This window comes from Hipposideros armiger, unplaced genomic scaffold, assembly GCF_001890085.2.
Source record: "Hipposideros armiger isolate ML-2016 unplaced genomic scaffold, ASM189008v1 scaffold_315, whole genome shotgun sequence".
In the NCBI taxonomy this organism is placed as follows: Eukaryota; Metazoa; Chordata; class Mammalia; order Chiroptera; family Hipposideridae; genus Hipposideros; species Hipposideros armiger.
Window position 1 is genome coordinate 1,336,679 of NW_017731665.1, and position 16,365 is coordinate 1,353,043.

The 16,365-nt window shown below is 46.3% G+C and overlaps 1 protein-coding gene across 1 annotated transcript in view; it reads right to left on the reverse strand.

Moving 5' to 3' along the window:
• Positions 1-1,204: 1,204 nt before the first annotated feature.
• Positions 1,205-16,365, reverse strand: part of LOC109392110 (ectonucleotide pyrophosphatase/phosphodiesterase family member 7-like) — a 29,383-nt gene continuing 14,222 nt past the window's right edge. Inside the window, exons 2-5 of the mRNA XM_019660246.1 lie at positions 14,051-14,196; positions 5,779-6,405; positions 4,396-4,633; positions 1,205-1,233 (exon numbers count right to left, since the gene is read on the reverse strand). Of these exons, the coding sequence (XP_019515791.1) occupies positions 1,205-1,233; positions 4,396-4,633; positions 5,779-6,405; positions 14,051-14,196 (1,040 nt within the window). The remainder of the gene's footprint in view (positions 1,234-4,395; positions 4,634-5,778; positions 6,406-14,050; positions 14,197-16,365) is intronic.

Genomic DNA, 16,365 nt, shown 5'->3' on the forward strand with positions numbered 1-16,365 from the left:
CTCTGCCCTCCAGGTGCTCAGGGTTTCCTGGGGGAAGGAGACATAGAACTAATCGTCACATAGATAAATGCAGAAGGATGATGGTATTCTGTGCCGTGCAGGCGAGCACATGGAGCTAGAAGTGGGAGTTCTCACTCTGCAGGAAAAAAGGAATCTGAAAAAAGAGTAAGAGGGCTCCTGGGGGTTGTGAGGTGGTACAGAGGTGGGGATGGGGAGGAAGAGAAAAAAAAATTATTTCTGTTCGACATTATTATGTCTTGAGTGAAAGGAAGGGCAGACTGTTCACAACCCACCAGTGCTGCCTCTGGAGTTTGAACTGTGTTCAAAGTCTAACACAGTTACCCTCACAAACGTCTCATAAAGCTTCATTTAGATGTGTCTTGAGAGCGCTGAATCCTAACCATTAGACCACCAGGGATGCTTAGATGTGTCTTGAGAGCTAATTTGTTAAATATACTTGCAGAAGGTAGATGAGGGGATAGATGAAATCTTATTACCTTTTTCAGATGAGAAACACTGGAGCCTTGCTCAGCTATGAGACCAAGAGAGGAGAATTAATTCTAATTGAATGCATTTATTCTCTCGTATCGGTTGTGCTTCTTCCACAACCAAGTGAGCACAGGATTTGACACAAAAACTGTTCATCTTTTATTCCCTGAACACTGTTGATTTAAATAAAGTGCGCTGCGGTTATTGCTGTGTTTTTACACGGAATTAATGGTTTCGGGGTCCGAGATGTCGCATAAATCCTCTTAGTCACAGTGTGTTGAGATGGAATCACCTGTGATACGACAATGAGTCTTAACTATTGTTTGTGCCTTGGTCCTAAAGGAATGATGCTTCAGAACTGGGTCCGGCGAGTTTGTTCACTGTTGCTGTTTTGCTCAGCTCTCTGCCTGCAGTAGACAATGAAAACCAATGGGAGCGGGTCAGTGAAACTCATAAATACAGGGCTTGTTCTATGAACACACATAATAGCTATTAATTACTTTCCCTCTGAGGAGCAAAAGGGCATGTACAGTCAATGCCGCAGTGATGCTATATGATGTTATATTAAGATATTAATAAACCGAGGCTGGTCCAGCCTTTCCTGATGCCGTAGAAGGGAAGCATCTTGGGGAAGGACCCTGAGTGGGCCACAGCATTGATCTGCACACAGAACTAAACTTTATCTTTGTGAGTGGGCTCTCAGGAGGGACAGAGGTCACAGGGTCATAGAGCTCAGGTGTGAATCTGCAAGGAGCAAGGCACTGAAGGGATTTTTAACATCTCGTGGACCTCACAGGCGTGGTGTTGATTGCATGAAGTAAAAAATTCCAGGTGGTGTTGATATGGAGAGAAGCATTAGGACATGTCACAGTGGTCCTTCCAATGGTGAGAGCGGATGTGCACATGCTATATTAAAGAGTCAACTTCTGGACTTGAAGCTTTCTTTAGTAATAATAATCATCATCATCTAATGTATTTTAGCTGTATAGAATGGCTGCTTTTTAGAAATTATGCTGTGGGCATGGCAATTCAGCCAGTACATTGAAGTTTTTCCTGGATCTCTCCTACGGCTAGCGGTTTCTATAAAAAAAGGGGCCAATTGATTTCTTTCTAAAATGTTGCTTCAGGGTATAGAGACCTTTCTAGGTCATGTTTCAACTTATAGGAAAATTTCACAGTTCAAACATAAACTACATTAAATGTGGCTTTGTAATGGAGTTAAGGTTAAGTAAATTTCAGACTTTCCTTAGTTTATGGTGTTTGGAAGGTCCCCGTGCTATGTTAAAATAGAAGAATGGTCAGAATAGTAAGGAATACGGAAGGCTCAGTCCAGTGATAAACTATGTAGATGTAGAAAGAGGCTCATAGGATGCACAGAGCTCTGGGTCCTGTACACCAAGTTCATATAACGCTTTGGCTGGTGGCGGGGCCAGTATTATGGGTTGAATGGTGTCCGCCCCCAAAATATGTTGGAAACCCTAACCTCCGGTCCCTAGGAATGTGACCTGATTTGGAAGTAGGGTATTTGCAGATATAATTAAGATGAGGTCATACCCATCTTATTATGGGGCCCCTAAATTCCATGACTGGTGTCCTTAGAAGACCATGTGAAGGCAGAGACACATAGAGAAGACAACTGTGTGACAGTGGAGGCAGAGATTGGAGAAAGAGCACCAAGGATTGCTGGCAACCTTCAGAAGCTAGAATAGGTAAGAAAGGATCCTCCCCAACAGGTTGCAGAGGGAGCACGCACGACCCTGTTGACACCTTGATTTTGGACTTCTAGGACTACCTGTGAGATAATACATTTCTGTTGTTTTAAGCCGCCTAGTTTGTTGTATACTTCGTTATGGCAGCCATAGAAAATGAATACAACCAGTGCATAATTTGGGGTGGTCCAGTGCAAAATGAAGATGCAGGGACCTTGTTAAAAAAAAATCAAGAATTTTGAGATGGTGACAGTAGATTATTAAACCAAGCTGAGGGCTCTTCTAAGCTCTGGGCCCTGTGCGATTTTCCAGGTCGCAAGCCTGTGAAGTTGGCTCTGGTTGCTGGGTTCTCAAAGTGCTGGACCCCACCCCCAACCCCCACCCCCACCGCCATGGCCTGCAGGAAGTGGTTGAAATGAATTATTACAGTGTGCACCTATCAACCCCAGGTAACCCAAAAGCCACTCACTTCTTTTTCCGACGAATGGCTGTGTATGTCACGCTACTGACAAACAGAATGACAAGAATTCCTGTGACAATCCCGAGACCCAACGCTGTGTTTTGGAGAACAGATGCCTTCAGTGTCTCTGCTCCTGTTAAAAAAAAATAAATCAGACGCTTTTTTAATTGTCTGATTATTAAGAGACTGTCCTGGCTGTTTCTGGGTCCCTGGGAAGTTTCCCATCTAGGAGTTAGTGAATATCAATTATGGAAATGAAATGCACATTTAACCCAAGAAAGTGCTCACTGTAGAGAAATCTCACAGGGCAAGTCGTTGAAAGCCGATTTACTAAACGACCTATTCGCCAAATGAGCCATTTGCCTAATGACCACTTTGCCAAATGACCAGTCTGCTAAAAGCCAATTCTCTGAAAATCAGTTGGTGGGATGTCCTGCTTATCAATAACTGATGGTCAAGTACACCTTCCTCCAGGCTCCCAATGTGCTATGGGACAGGAGTAGGGCCCAAGTAGTTCCTGCAAAACTCTAAACCTTAAAAAAAAAAATTCCTCAATAATTTGGTGACTTGGTCATTCAGTTAGTTTTCTGCAAAATGGCAGGCTTCCTGTAAGTTCCGAAGACGATTGTGGGCAGTGGCTTGGAAGCTGTTGTTTGCACCCCATTTTGACTGAGTGTGGTTGCTCTCAGCGCTCGATAAATCATTGGGCCGTATCTCAGTCTCTCCTGGCAGAAGAAAAGCTGCCCAGTGTTTGCAAGTGACTGCATTCCCAGACATGATGCCTTTCTTCCTTTATATGGCCCAGATAAAGGCTTTTGAAATCTTTTTTTTTTTAAAGATTTTATTGGGGAATTGGGAGAGGAGAATAGCGTTGAGGAATAGGGGAAAGAAAACAGACAAGTTGCTGTCCTTTTGTTCTTCAGTCTAGTTGTGGAGTTGGTCGCTTCACTGGCCCATGTTCGTATTATCATTGCGCTCTTCCCGGGTGAGGCAGTCGCTCGCCGGCCATTGGATGGCCACTCACGGCAGCTCACAACAGCTCACGAAAGCGCACGCCAGCTGTTGGCCAGCCCCACTGAGCCTACGCCGCCATTGCTGGTGACTCACAGTAGCCCAGCTCCGGGTCGAGCTGTTGTTCACCATCTTAGCTGTAGAGGGCGCAGCATCACAGGCCCTCATGTGGGATCCAAACCGGGACCGCTGCTCAGAGCTGCCGTCCCAAGCCAACTCCTAACCAACAAGCCACTTGGTCGGTCCAGAAATCTTAAGAATTAGCAACCACATCTATGGGAACCCCTGCCCCTTTTTTTCAACACTGAGTGGAATGGTAAGACTTTGTGATTCCCCTGTGAGCAGCTTTCTTCCAGGCACCAGCTTGCAGGGAGTTGCTGAAGGAAGTCTGATTGTCGGTGTCTACAAGGGGCATCTGGGGGCAGACTGCACGCTTTTTCTGAGGATCAGAAGGATTATTGTCTGACATCCTCAATAGAGAGCCTTCCCTTTGCCCCTGAGGCACTAAAATATCACCAACATGTCCAGGGGTTCCCTACTTCCTCTGCTATCTTTTTTACAGCTGCTGTTATCTTGTGCTGGAGGCACTGAAGCTGCTGGGAAACAGGATTATTCTGCTTGATTCCCGCCCCTCCCCTATCTAGGAGACCCCATTATGAATCTTTTCTAGCTCAGGACAGAACAGACCACAATGCCCATTTTCTGGTGGTTGCTTTTGTATCTCACCTGGCTGCTGGTCATAAGAGTCCACGAGCATTTCCTGGGTGATTGCCAGGGAACCGTTGTGGGGTTCAGGAGTGACCCCCAGGAGCTTACACATGAGCGGATAGATGTGGATGCTGTCAAAAGCCTCGGCCAGGTGATTCTTCTTGAAATCTGGCCCGAAAGCTCTGAAGATGGTCTTCATGTCCATGAGTTCATTATCAAAGCCATGATCTCCTTTGTTGAAATATATTATAAGTTGCTGAAAGGTAATCATATTAAAAAAAGCCATTTTAGATTCGAATCTGCAGAAAACTGCCCCTTAGTGTAATATCATGTTTGTCAGATCCATGAAATCTTTGAAAATGTAAACGACAAAGAAGGACACAGCTCTCTGCAGTGGCAGAGAGAAGAGCAAGGAATGAAAGATCTTTAAGAGAGAATAAAGAAAGCATATTCATTAGAAACAACACGAAGATGATAATAACAATACTGACAATAACAATAAGCTCAAACATCCAGCAATTACTATGTGCACCGTGAATTGTTCTGAATGCGTTATAAACAGATGTTAACTCCTTCTACCCTTCCAGGGAGGGCGCTAGCATCATGTTCTGTCTCTATGGATTTGCCTATTCCAGACATTTCATTTAAATGGAATCATGCAATATGTGGTCCTTTGTATCTAACTTATTTCACTGGGTATAACATTCTCAAGGTTCATGGAAGTTGTAGCATGTATTATGTCTTCATTCCTTTTTTAATGGCTATTTCATTGTACAGATATGCCATATTTGTTATATTTATCCATAAGTTTTATCCATGGGCATTTGGGGTGTTTCTACCTTTTGATCATTGTGAATAATTCTGCTATGAGGATTTGTGTATAAGTTTTTGTGTGAACAGGATTGCTTTTTTTTTTTTTATATGTACAAAGGGGAACCATTGGTTTTTTGTTTTATTTATTTATTTTTTGATGAATTTCCTGGTGATCTGTGCAAAATATTCAAGCATACAGGCTTGGGTTCAGACATCAGCCTTCGACTTCTAACCCCAAATCACTCTCTCTAGCTCTGGCTTCTTCCTTGTTAAACTGGGGGAGATGAAAGCATCTCTCGGGTTGTTGGGAAGACAAAAATGAAATAGCTCATGTTAAGTTTTGAGCACAGTGCTGGGCACTTAGCTTTGGCCAGGGGTGTTTGTCATTATTATTGCATAATGGTAACGTGGGGCAGGGGTGGTTCGGTGGGATGTAGGATTGGGGGTAGGGGTGGGGAACACTTAGAAAATAGCAGGCTACAACTCATTTGTGCATCCACTTATGTTTTCATGTTTTTCAGAAGTGTTCCTCCCTAGAGGCAGTCTTCCAGATCCAAGATGACATTATTCATTTTAAAATCAACTCACCGCATTGATGTTGTAACCAGAGTCAGCGTACAACACGATTGGCAGGACCCGCTCGTGTTTAGCAAAATGGAAGCGTTCTGGAAAGTCCTCCTTGTTGAAGACCTTCAGGTGGGGGTGTGCATTCTTCAGCGCTTGGTAAAGGGCTTCCTTTTGCCCTGGTTTGGGCAGGAGCATCCCAAAGCCTCCATAGTCCACAATGTGAAACTTGACCAAGTCCCTGAACTTGATGTAGTTGGTCAAGAGGATCTCGGTGACATTGGGCTTCTTTTTGACTGTGGTCATGCCATGGTCTGATGTGATGATGACATTAAGGTGCTCAGTCAAGCTGTGCCTCTCAATGGCTTCCACCAGGTACCCAATGGTCCTGTCGATTTGCTTAATAATCACCTTTCTGTTTTCTGTCTCGGGCCCGAATTTGTGTCCCACGTTATCTGGTTCTCCATAGTACAGTGTCACGAAGTCAAAGTCTTCCTTCGTGAACCAGTTCATGACGATGTCAATGTTTTCCCGCCACTCTGTTTCGTTGCTGTCTGGGTGAGTGTAAGATTCCACCAGGGACCTCTGGACGGCTTCACCTTTGTACTTAGCACCTCCCCCGGGATAGTGGAATGACGCTGTCTTCCTTCCCTGCAAGCACAAGAAGAAAATTCCATCAAGGCCATTTTTCATACCTATGAAGCAAAGACCCACTTGATTACATCCCTGCCCTCGTCCAGAGGCTTCAAAAACATGTGGGCTTTGGAGTCAGACGGGGTTAGATCTCATTCCTGGCTTCACTAGGGTCTCATCGAATCTAAAACACCATTACTTGCAAGATGTGCTATTATTTTATGTGCTAATAGGAAGGAAAATGCTGCCAATTAAACCACAACAATCCAGTGATCGGAAGATGCACTCCAAATTCAGAGATGGCAAAATGAAAAAAAACAAAAAAACGTTTCTTAGAATGGAGGAAAAATGTCACTTTCCAAGTTGGTGATGGTGAGTGAGTTCTTTAATCTCTTATGCTTCAGTGTTTCTACATGTAAGATGCCAAAAAAGCTTACAGGATTTTTGTGATGATAGCTTTAAGATAAAGTATTGGGCATTGCATTATATCATGTAGTAGGTCCCCTTTGCCTCCAGATATAACAAGCCACCACTCTTCTTCCCCAGTGTGTGCAGTGGGCAGTTAATATGTTTGTCTGCCCAGCACCCACTCCTGTGTTCGCTGGTTCAGAGCCTCTGACTTTCCCTGGAGACCCTCTTCTCTGCCCTTGCTCCATGTCAGGTTCAGGATGTCAGGCTCAACCTCAGGCTCCAGAGGTGGGAGGTGGCTCTAGCTGGTCACAGAGGACATCCTCTGGCCATTGTACTTGGTTTAGCCTTGGGCCTGTGTCCCAGTCAAAGCCAATGAGAGGCAATCTTGGACCTTCCTCTGGGACTGCTAGAGACTGGAGAAGCTGCCCTACTGGTTTCCATACCTAATGCTTATAAAATCTGGGGTTGTTTGCAAGAAGGGGAGACTGCCATCTGGTTCCCTGTGCAGATGTCTGCTCAACCACTGGGCCTGATGACCTACCCAGAGGCAGAACAATATGGCGGTTGAAAGTGTGCTCTGATGCTGGATTACCTGGTTATATCTTTTCTCTACCACTTGGATGCTTGTTACTCAAATGCCCTCCACCTCAGTTTCCTCATGAGCTTATGTATTTCCTGGAGAGGGCGAAAGTATGGGGCAAGGTGGCATGGTCAGGTGGAGAGGGGGCAATGATTATTTCCTCTAGGTTTTGTCTCCTGCTGGGTACTGAAGGTGAACTTGGAATGTGTGTGCCTGCAGACCCCAGAGTAGGGGGCTGCTATAGAGAGAAGATGAGATTGTGGGCTCCAAAAATGGCTGCAGCATGGGGCACTGGGTTCCTTACTTTAGAGGAACGGGGTGGGTCAGCTATGAAATGTGGCTGAGTCTGGCAAGGCTCCCGCGGGGCCTGGGGTTGCTGCTGGACACTGAGACCCTTGTCAGTGGCACCTGGTGACCATCACACCTTTATGTCAGGGCAACTAGGCAGGGCAGCAAATTATAGTCAACAGGGAAAGAGCCATGGCCTCCCACAATCTGTCATGAGAGGAGCTGACATCTCTTCCTTCTCCTTGTCTCCAGGGGGTAAACTAGGGAAGGGTGTGTGTCTGAGAGAGTAGACCACAGGCCATGCTCCTTCTGCCTCAGGCTGCTGGGCCGCCAGGGGGTCCGAGGCAAGGGTGAGGGACACCTGGGGAGGCGGGCTTTGACTTGGATACAAGATGAGCAGAACTGAGTCTTCTGAAATGGGGCTGTTTGAACAATACCAGTGTCTGCAAAGTCATGGAAATAGTCTTAAGTGACCTGCTCCCAGCAGAAAGGTGGTTTTGGACAAAGCTTGGTAAAATTGTTAGGAAAAGAAAGTCATTTTCTGTATGCTCACCAACGAGTTCACAAGAAGATGGACACATCTCACTCAGTAGGTTCTGTTTTTGTAAAGCAGCTCCTCAGCTAGGAATGGGCACATAGTAGGTACTTAATAGATTTTTGGTTCAGTGAATGAATGGCCTCCTTATTTGGGGAGAAAGTACTTTCCTTGGTCTCAGCTAAGCTATTTCCTTGAGGGCTGTGATATTTCCTGGGTCATCCAAGATTTGGATGTTCTGAAAAACACTCTAAAGTTCATTGGCTTCAGTAGAACTAAGAGATGGTGGTAGTGTGACTATGTTGATTTGATCTGGAGAATAAGTAACCGGGAAGAACTTTGGGATAATGGCCCTTGGGTTGTGGCTATTTGGTCAACAAATGAGCAGAAAACTATAACCAAAAGTCATGACAAAGCTTCCCCTGTGTATTTGAGAGAGAAGTAGGAAAGCATTTTGGAAGTCGGAGGGGATGCTGTTGGTACCCCATTCAGATCCCCTTACTTGGCAAATATACCCACACCCACTTCTCTGAGGGTGGCTGCTAACGACTCAGCTGCCACATGTTATGGAAAATTACCTTCACCTAAGTGGCTGAGTCCTGCCTCACCCAGGAAGGTGTCCCATACTGCTCCTCCACACCTAGCTGACCGTGGCCAGTGATGGATGATGGGAAGACAAAAGACCAGCCCCCAGCCTCAGGGTGGGATAACACCGGGGTGCATTTCATGCTCCAGAACTCCCCATGGGGTCAGGCTGAAGCTGATCTCCATCTGGGACCACCCGTCTGTCCCTTAGCTCTTCACTCTGTCTGTTAGTTGTCTTCACTTCCATCTCCCGTGAGCTCTTCCTCAGTGCATTACACGCACGGAATCCCTGCCTCAGGCTCTGCTTTTAAGAAACTTGACCTAAGACTTGACCTTCCTTAATGCTAAATGCTTTGTAAGGCTCCAGGAGCTCTGCTTTCCACAGCTGTAGATGGAATATTGTCCCTTCTGCCCTCCGGCGTTCATTTACTATTAGATGATCTAGTTTTGCTTTCTGTAAAGTGCTTTCCCCAGTCTGAAATTGTCATTTGTTTACTTTTTTACTGTATATTTCTCTCCTCTAGAATGTAAGCGCAAAGGGATCAGGGGCCACGCTGATCAATCTTCCTGGGACCTAGGACAGGCCTGATTCAGAGTAAGTGCTAACTGTTGATTAAATGCATATTGAATGAATGCATGAGTAAGATCTCCTTGTGTGGGTACAAAACCCATCCTGTTCTCACTGCTGATTGACTTATGGAAATATTTACAGAAACTCTTTCTCTTTTGGAGTCTAGCATCTTATTTGTAACCTCCACAGGTAACACATTTTCCTTTCTGATAATAGAATTTCTATGGTTGCTTTAACTTCCAAATCCTCTAATATTTATTTATTGCATTTCTGATTGGCAATTGACATAATTCTCAGTGTTTGGCGACAGTACTTTGTTTAACTTACGTATAAATTGACTTTGCTCTGAATTATGGAGCTGACTGGAAGGATGAATGACACTTCTAACATTTTGTAAAATGTAGTTGGACTGGCTATTTTATTATTTAGAATAAGCTGATACTGATATTCTGAGGGACTTAGGCAGCCTTGCATATCCATTTGAGTTCCTGATGTTTGCACGTTAAATCTCAGATGTTCCCAGCTTGAAACGGAATTGTTTTCTTGTTCTGTAGTCTCAGCACACACCTTCTTTAAAGATATCCCAAGCTGTAGTCTTAGGAAACTATGATTTTTCTCACTTGGTCCCATGGGAATTTTAGGACTTGTGCTGCTCTGTGAAATGAGCTCCAGAAAGAAATGTGTGTGTGTGTGTGTGTGTGTGTGTGTGTGTGTGCGTGCGCGTGCGCACGCACACACACACACACACACACACACGACTCTGTTTATTTGGGACCCATGCTAATCAAAAGTGCCGTTTTCAACAGATACTTCTGAGAAATAATCTGAGGACTTAATTGGATGTAAAAGAGTTGGTATTTACTATCCTACCCTTTAATTAGCATAATCAGTGTTTCCAGTGGCAATAGCAATTGGAAAATCGCTAGTTTTATTAGGTTCATTCCTCTCCCTTAGTGTAGTGTTGCATCAATGTGGTTATTACTCTTAAGGTTGCTTCTTTAAAACAAGAGTTGGTACTTCCTATGGGCAAATCCTGGCTGTTGGGTGTTGTACAGCATCCACCAAACTCTTCAGAACCAATAATTAAAGGGAAAGTTTCCGTTTGGTTTTGCAGTTTGTCTTGTCTCCTCCTTTAGGTGACATAATGTCAGAAGGCACACATTTTAGGAAGGCCCATGAATGGCTCATTGGGCTGTGCTTTGGTGGGGAGTGAGTGTGTGTGGTTCAGGGAAAGGAACTGGTTCCTCATTCTAGGGAGTGATTGAGTGGAAAAAGACGGATTCTGTGTATTTGAACTTCAGAAATCGCAGTTGGTTCTGAGTGCTTAGGAAGAGTCACTGAACAGAAGGCAGCTAGATGGCCAAGATCCTGTTTTCTCCCCTCCCATCTCTTTCAGAGGTCAGATTCTTATTCTTAGAACCTTTATGATGCGTAATAAAGACACAGTTTGGGCCAATATTGGGATGCGTTATCTTGTTCTTAATGCTTGTCTAGGCAGATGCTGGCACCATTTCGTTCACAGTCCTTCCAAGTTTGGAAGTTATTGTCTAGGAGTCTTGGCTTACACCGAGAACCATAGCTTCCCTGCCTACCCTCTCCCAAATCCCCTCCTGGCAGTCGTCTACTAGGGTCCTGTTACAGACTCTTGAAGATCTCCCTCCTCTGTCATCTCACTCACTTCTTTTTTTTTTTTTTTAAGATTTTTTATTGGGGAATTGGGGGGATGGGAACAGTGCTGGGGAATTGGGGAAAGGGGAACAGACAAGTTGCTGTCGTTTTGTTCTTCAATCTAGTTGTGGAGGATGTTGCTTCACTGGCCCCAAGTTGCACCATCATTGCGCTCTTCTCTGGCGAGGCAGATCAGTCGCCGGCTTCTGGACGGCCGCTCACTGCGGCTGCTGGCCGCTCACGCTGGCTGCTGGCCACACACGGTAGCCCATGGCAATCCACTGCCACAGGGACTGCAGCCCACGCCGTCGCCGGCGACTCATGGCAGCCCAGCTCCAGGTTGAGCTGTTGTTCAGCATCTTAGCTGTAGAGGGCAATGTCACTGGCCCTCATATGTGGGATCCGAACCGGGGCCCTCTGGCATCCCAAGCGAGTTCTTAACCATCGCGCCACTCGGCCGGCCCATCTCACTCACTTCTTAATAAGTTCTATACTTTCTCCTGAGAGAGGCGAAGCATGCCTGTGGGTTTTCATGGTTTCCCTGGGTCTTACTGTCTTGGCTACCTGCCTTTCTCTGAGAATTAGGACTTCTGAGCTCAGTGAAATGCCTTAGCTTTTGATCCTGTTCAATCCGAGCCTGCCCTGAGTGGAGCCGCTCAGTTTATAGCCTGATCTTCAGGGACGTCCTGCTGGAATGTGGATGTGCTTGTGGGCTGAGAATAATGGACACAAAGCTGGTCAGGGACCCCATTTTTTTAGGCATCGTCCACCAAGGCAGGTCAATTCTTGTGTCTTTTTGATGGACTCTGCAGCTTTAGTGTCACCGAAGGAAGACATTTTAGTTATGGTAAAGGTTCATGCATGCATCTCCGCCAAGCTCACCAGGAAGAGACTAGGTAGAAAGATGGATGTTCCTGCCCTCTTACAGCCCCTGCCTGAAAGTGCCGATATGCCCCTGAACGGCACTTGGGGCCAGCTGCAGTGCTGTTCCTGCACTGGGGCTGCACTGGGCCTGGGGCTGCAGCTTTGCTCTCATTGCTGCAGCTTTTCTACCAGCCCCCCAGGGAGCTCGCCGATGGCCCCATCCCATGGCAGGAGCTGCCAGCGGCAGAACGAAATACACCAATTTGACATTTCCGTGCCAAATGAGGGGCGTGTTGTCAGTTACCTGGCCCTGCACCAGCTCCTCTTTTTGCATAGCCACTTACGAATTCAGCAAAGGGGAAAAAACACCCTGATTATGAATTGAGCAGAAGGAAACAAAGTTCTGCAAATAAGTGGCAATGAAATAAGAACCATGAATAAGAAAAAGGACAGGGCAGGAGAATGCTACCAGAGGCCTCATGCCAGTGGACAAATACCACGGCAAGAGACCAGAGAGGCCCTGGGTTTTGAATAGTGAATTTAGGGAGACTGTCCAGACCTCGCCAGCAGCTAGGCAAATAGGAGAGTCACTATGAAATTCATGGCTGACGGTTTTGGCCACATAAGTAATAGCATGTCACGGTTAAGAGTTAAGAGTTGCTGATTCCAGAGTGAGTTTAAGTTCCTGCTCTGCCTCTCACTAGCTTTGTGACTTTGGGAAGTTATGGCACTGTTCTGTGCCTCAGTTTACTCATCTGTTAAATGGGCATAATCATAGCACCCACCTCAGAGTTGTTATACGGTAATATATGTAAAGCACTTAAATCAGTGGCTGGCTCATAGGAAGTGTTACGAGCATTATTGCCTTGGGAGGACAGACTTTATTGGTGTGGTCTGTGCCTCCAAGTTTAAAAACATGACAGAAGAGGAAGGGATCTAGAGCCCAACAGTCAGGAGAAAAATGAACCTGAGGTAGGGTAGGATCCTTGACTGTCCCCTGTGATTCTCCTAGAGCTGCTGCATTGTCTCATATGGTAGTCCCTAGCCACGTGGGCTATTTATATTTAAATGGAAATTAATTAGAATTAAATACAATTAAAATTCAGATCTTCAGGCTCACTAGCTATATTTCAAGGGCCCAATAACCACGTGTAGTTAGTGACTTCCATATTGGACAGTGCACAGTTGAACGCGTCTCTCATCACAGAATGTCCCATTGGACAGCCCTGGCCTAGAGCTGTGGGGACCAGCTGAAGAAGTGCTGTAATGATCCAGCCTCCATGGATAAGCATGACTGATGGTTTTTGAACATTTAGTTCTTAGCACCTTACAGGCCTTATCTCACTTAATCCTCCCAATGACCTATGAAACAGGGACTCGACCATGTTCATTTTGAGGAAGTCCTTGCCCAAGGTCACGCAGCTGGAAAAGGGTGGAGCTGGCTGAGATCTTGCCATGGGATCTGAGTCCACAGCCTGCGTTCTGTGGGTGCATTACTCCACCTGACAACGTGACAGGTATAGTGTGGGCTTGGTGCACCGTGATGACATGCCGGCACCCAGGACAGCTTGGGAGCCAAGGCTGGTGTCTTGGGGAAGAAGAAAGAGGTCCTATTCTGAAGTGACGACTTTGGAAGCTCATTGAGAAGAAAATGCAAATCTGGCAACAGGTTTTGGGGCTGGGAGAGAAATCTCTGATTTCTGCTTTTTCAAAGTGCTGCTGAAATCCTTTCAAGCGAATGTTCTCATCAGAGCTTTTCATGGTCTGAAGATGCATTAAATGGTCAGCTTTTTTCCCTAAGGGCTTTTATGCCTGAGACTGAGGCACGTGTATAAGCAGATATTTATCAAAGAGCTGCTGGGTGCAGACCCTGTGCTGAGCCCTGGAGGTACAATCAGGATGAAACCAGTCTCTGCACACCTGTCCATCGATAACCCCGAAAACTGTGCTTGCTGCTTTCGCGCATCTCTCATTTACCCCTTAACCAAGTCTATTAAATAAGCCCGTCACCATGATTCCTAGTACACATTTAGGTAAACAGATGCTTAGAGAGGCTATGTCACTTGTCCAAGATCCCAGAGCTTCTAATCCCTGTCCCACAAGCCTAGGACTGAGAGGCCCCCCCCCCCCCCAGAAGGCAGCCCGGGGTTTCTGATGGTACCTGTCTCTGGGCTGTGATCCAGAGGGGCAGCACACCATTGTCCCACCACTCAGTCTTGTTCTGTGTGGTCTTGAAGGAGTACTTCCAGCCTGTTTCAGTGTTAAACATCATGTTGTGAATGACTCCGTGATCTTCAATCCAGCGCCCTTGGGGATAAAGGAGGAAAGGTACTCGTGAGTTCTGTGGACAGATGCTGCCAGGGTTACTCACGGGGTCCTAAGACCGTCTCCCCCAACACCCTCCTGGCTGGCCTAGTCTACTGCTGCGTTGTCACCCCAGGTGGCCACCCCGGGGCTTCAGGCTTGTTTCTCTGGAGGCACAAACGTCCACAAAGGAAGGGCTGGTCACATCTCACACCCACCAGGTTGGATCTGCTCCCTGGAGCAGACCTCACAGCCCAGGAGAAGCTGGTTGTTGGCTATGAGAGCTGATGAAAGAGGAAGAAAAGGGCATATGGAAGCCGGGTTCCGTGGGTTAGTCTGTGTTCAGAAGCCAATGCCTGGGACTTGGACACGTCCTGTGGGATGATTTTCCCTGTCTTCTGCTTGGGATGATCTGATTCATTATGGAATACCCGGTGGGCCCGATTCTCAGCAAACCTCCCAGGGCTTCTCCTAGGACTCCCACGGGCTGTGCTGTTCGAGGGAACCAGTGGAATCGGGCAAGATCTCTAGATATAGCTGGGTGTGGACTTATTTCTCTCTACTTGAGGGTGGAAGGTGGATTTTTGGGAATGTGAATAAGTTGGATCGTTCCTGAAAACGTAAGAATTGAACCAAGTATGAAAAAGTCCTGTGATCTTACATTGAACCAGAGAAAAGGGGAGTGCGCGTGGGGGCTGGTCTCCGGGGAGAGCTGAGCACCTACTTCCCCCGCCTCCTGGAAGGAAAGACTCTAGGTGACCCTACTGAATGTAATAAGATAGTGACGATTTTTCTTATGTCCAAGGTAAACCGAGGCAGGACACCCATGGCCGTGGGAACAGAGAAGGGAAAAGCTCTTTGCTGGGTCAGAGTTGCCACCAGGCTGCTGGTGGGTGAAGTCCCCTTAGGGTGGCCAGGGCTTTCAACGGGGAATAAGCAAAGACAGTTGTTGCTGCAAAGCTTTAAACAGGTGTTTCCACCTTGTAGGTATGCCAGGCGGCCAATCGCACAGTGGGTCACGGGAAAGACGTGCTCCTGCTGCCGGGGATTGGGGCCTTGGAGTGTCAAGATTCCTGGTCAGGGATCAAATCAGACAGACGGTCGACAGGACAAGAGCAAGGACCTAGAGTCCCCGAGAGCTGGATGTCAACCCCGACTTGTCTTCTGAAATTGCTGTGTGAACTTGAACAAGCCCCTAATTCTCCCGGCGTTGGTTTGCCTGTGTAATGGGGGTAGGGTTTGTGTGAGGAAATCTTGGCACACATTGACCGTCACACCATATGCCAACATCTCTGCCAGGTTCTTTTAGGGACTTTAATTCATGCAATCCTTTCAGTAGCCCTGCAAGTGGGTATTATGATAGTTCCCTTTAGGGATTTCCCCCATTATAAGAAACTGAGGCACAGAGTTTGCTCAAGTCACGTGGCAGAGCTGGGCTTTGAACCTGGGAGGTTTGATTATAGCCTGTGCTATTGTGTTATTTTATTCAGATAAAATTCATGTAACAAAGTTAAGTATGAGCATTTTAAAAAAAGTATGTTTTCCTTTTTTCTTTCTTTGTTTTAACCACTAACAGTTTTTCAATGTATTTTATTTTTTTAAAGATTTTTATTCAAATATGGCTAACATACAATATTATATTAGTTTCAGGGGTACACCATAGTTATTCAGCATTTATATACCTAAAGAAGTGATCACCATGATAAGCCCAGCAACCATCTGACACCGTACTGTGCTATCACAATATTATTGACTATATTCCCCATGCTGTACATTACATCTCCATGACTTATTTGTTTTATATCTGGAGATTTGGACCTCTTATTTCCCTTCACTTTCCCCCTCTTTTTTTTAAAAAAGATTTTATTGGGGAATTGGGGGATGGGAACAGTGCTGGGGAATTGGGGGAAGGGAAACAGACAAGTTGATGTCCTTTTGTTCTTCAGGCTAGTTGTGGAGGATGTTGTTTCACTGGCCCAAGTTGGCACCATCATTGCGCTCTTCCCGGGCAAGGCAGATCAGTCGCCGGCTTCTGAATGGCCACTCACTGTGGCTGCTGGCCGCTCATGCTAGCTACTGGCTACATACGGTAGCCCATGGCAGCCCACTGCAGCAGGGGCTGCAGCCTACACCGTCGCGGGTGACTCACGGCAGCCCAGCTCCAGGTTGAGC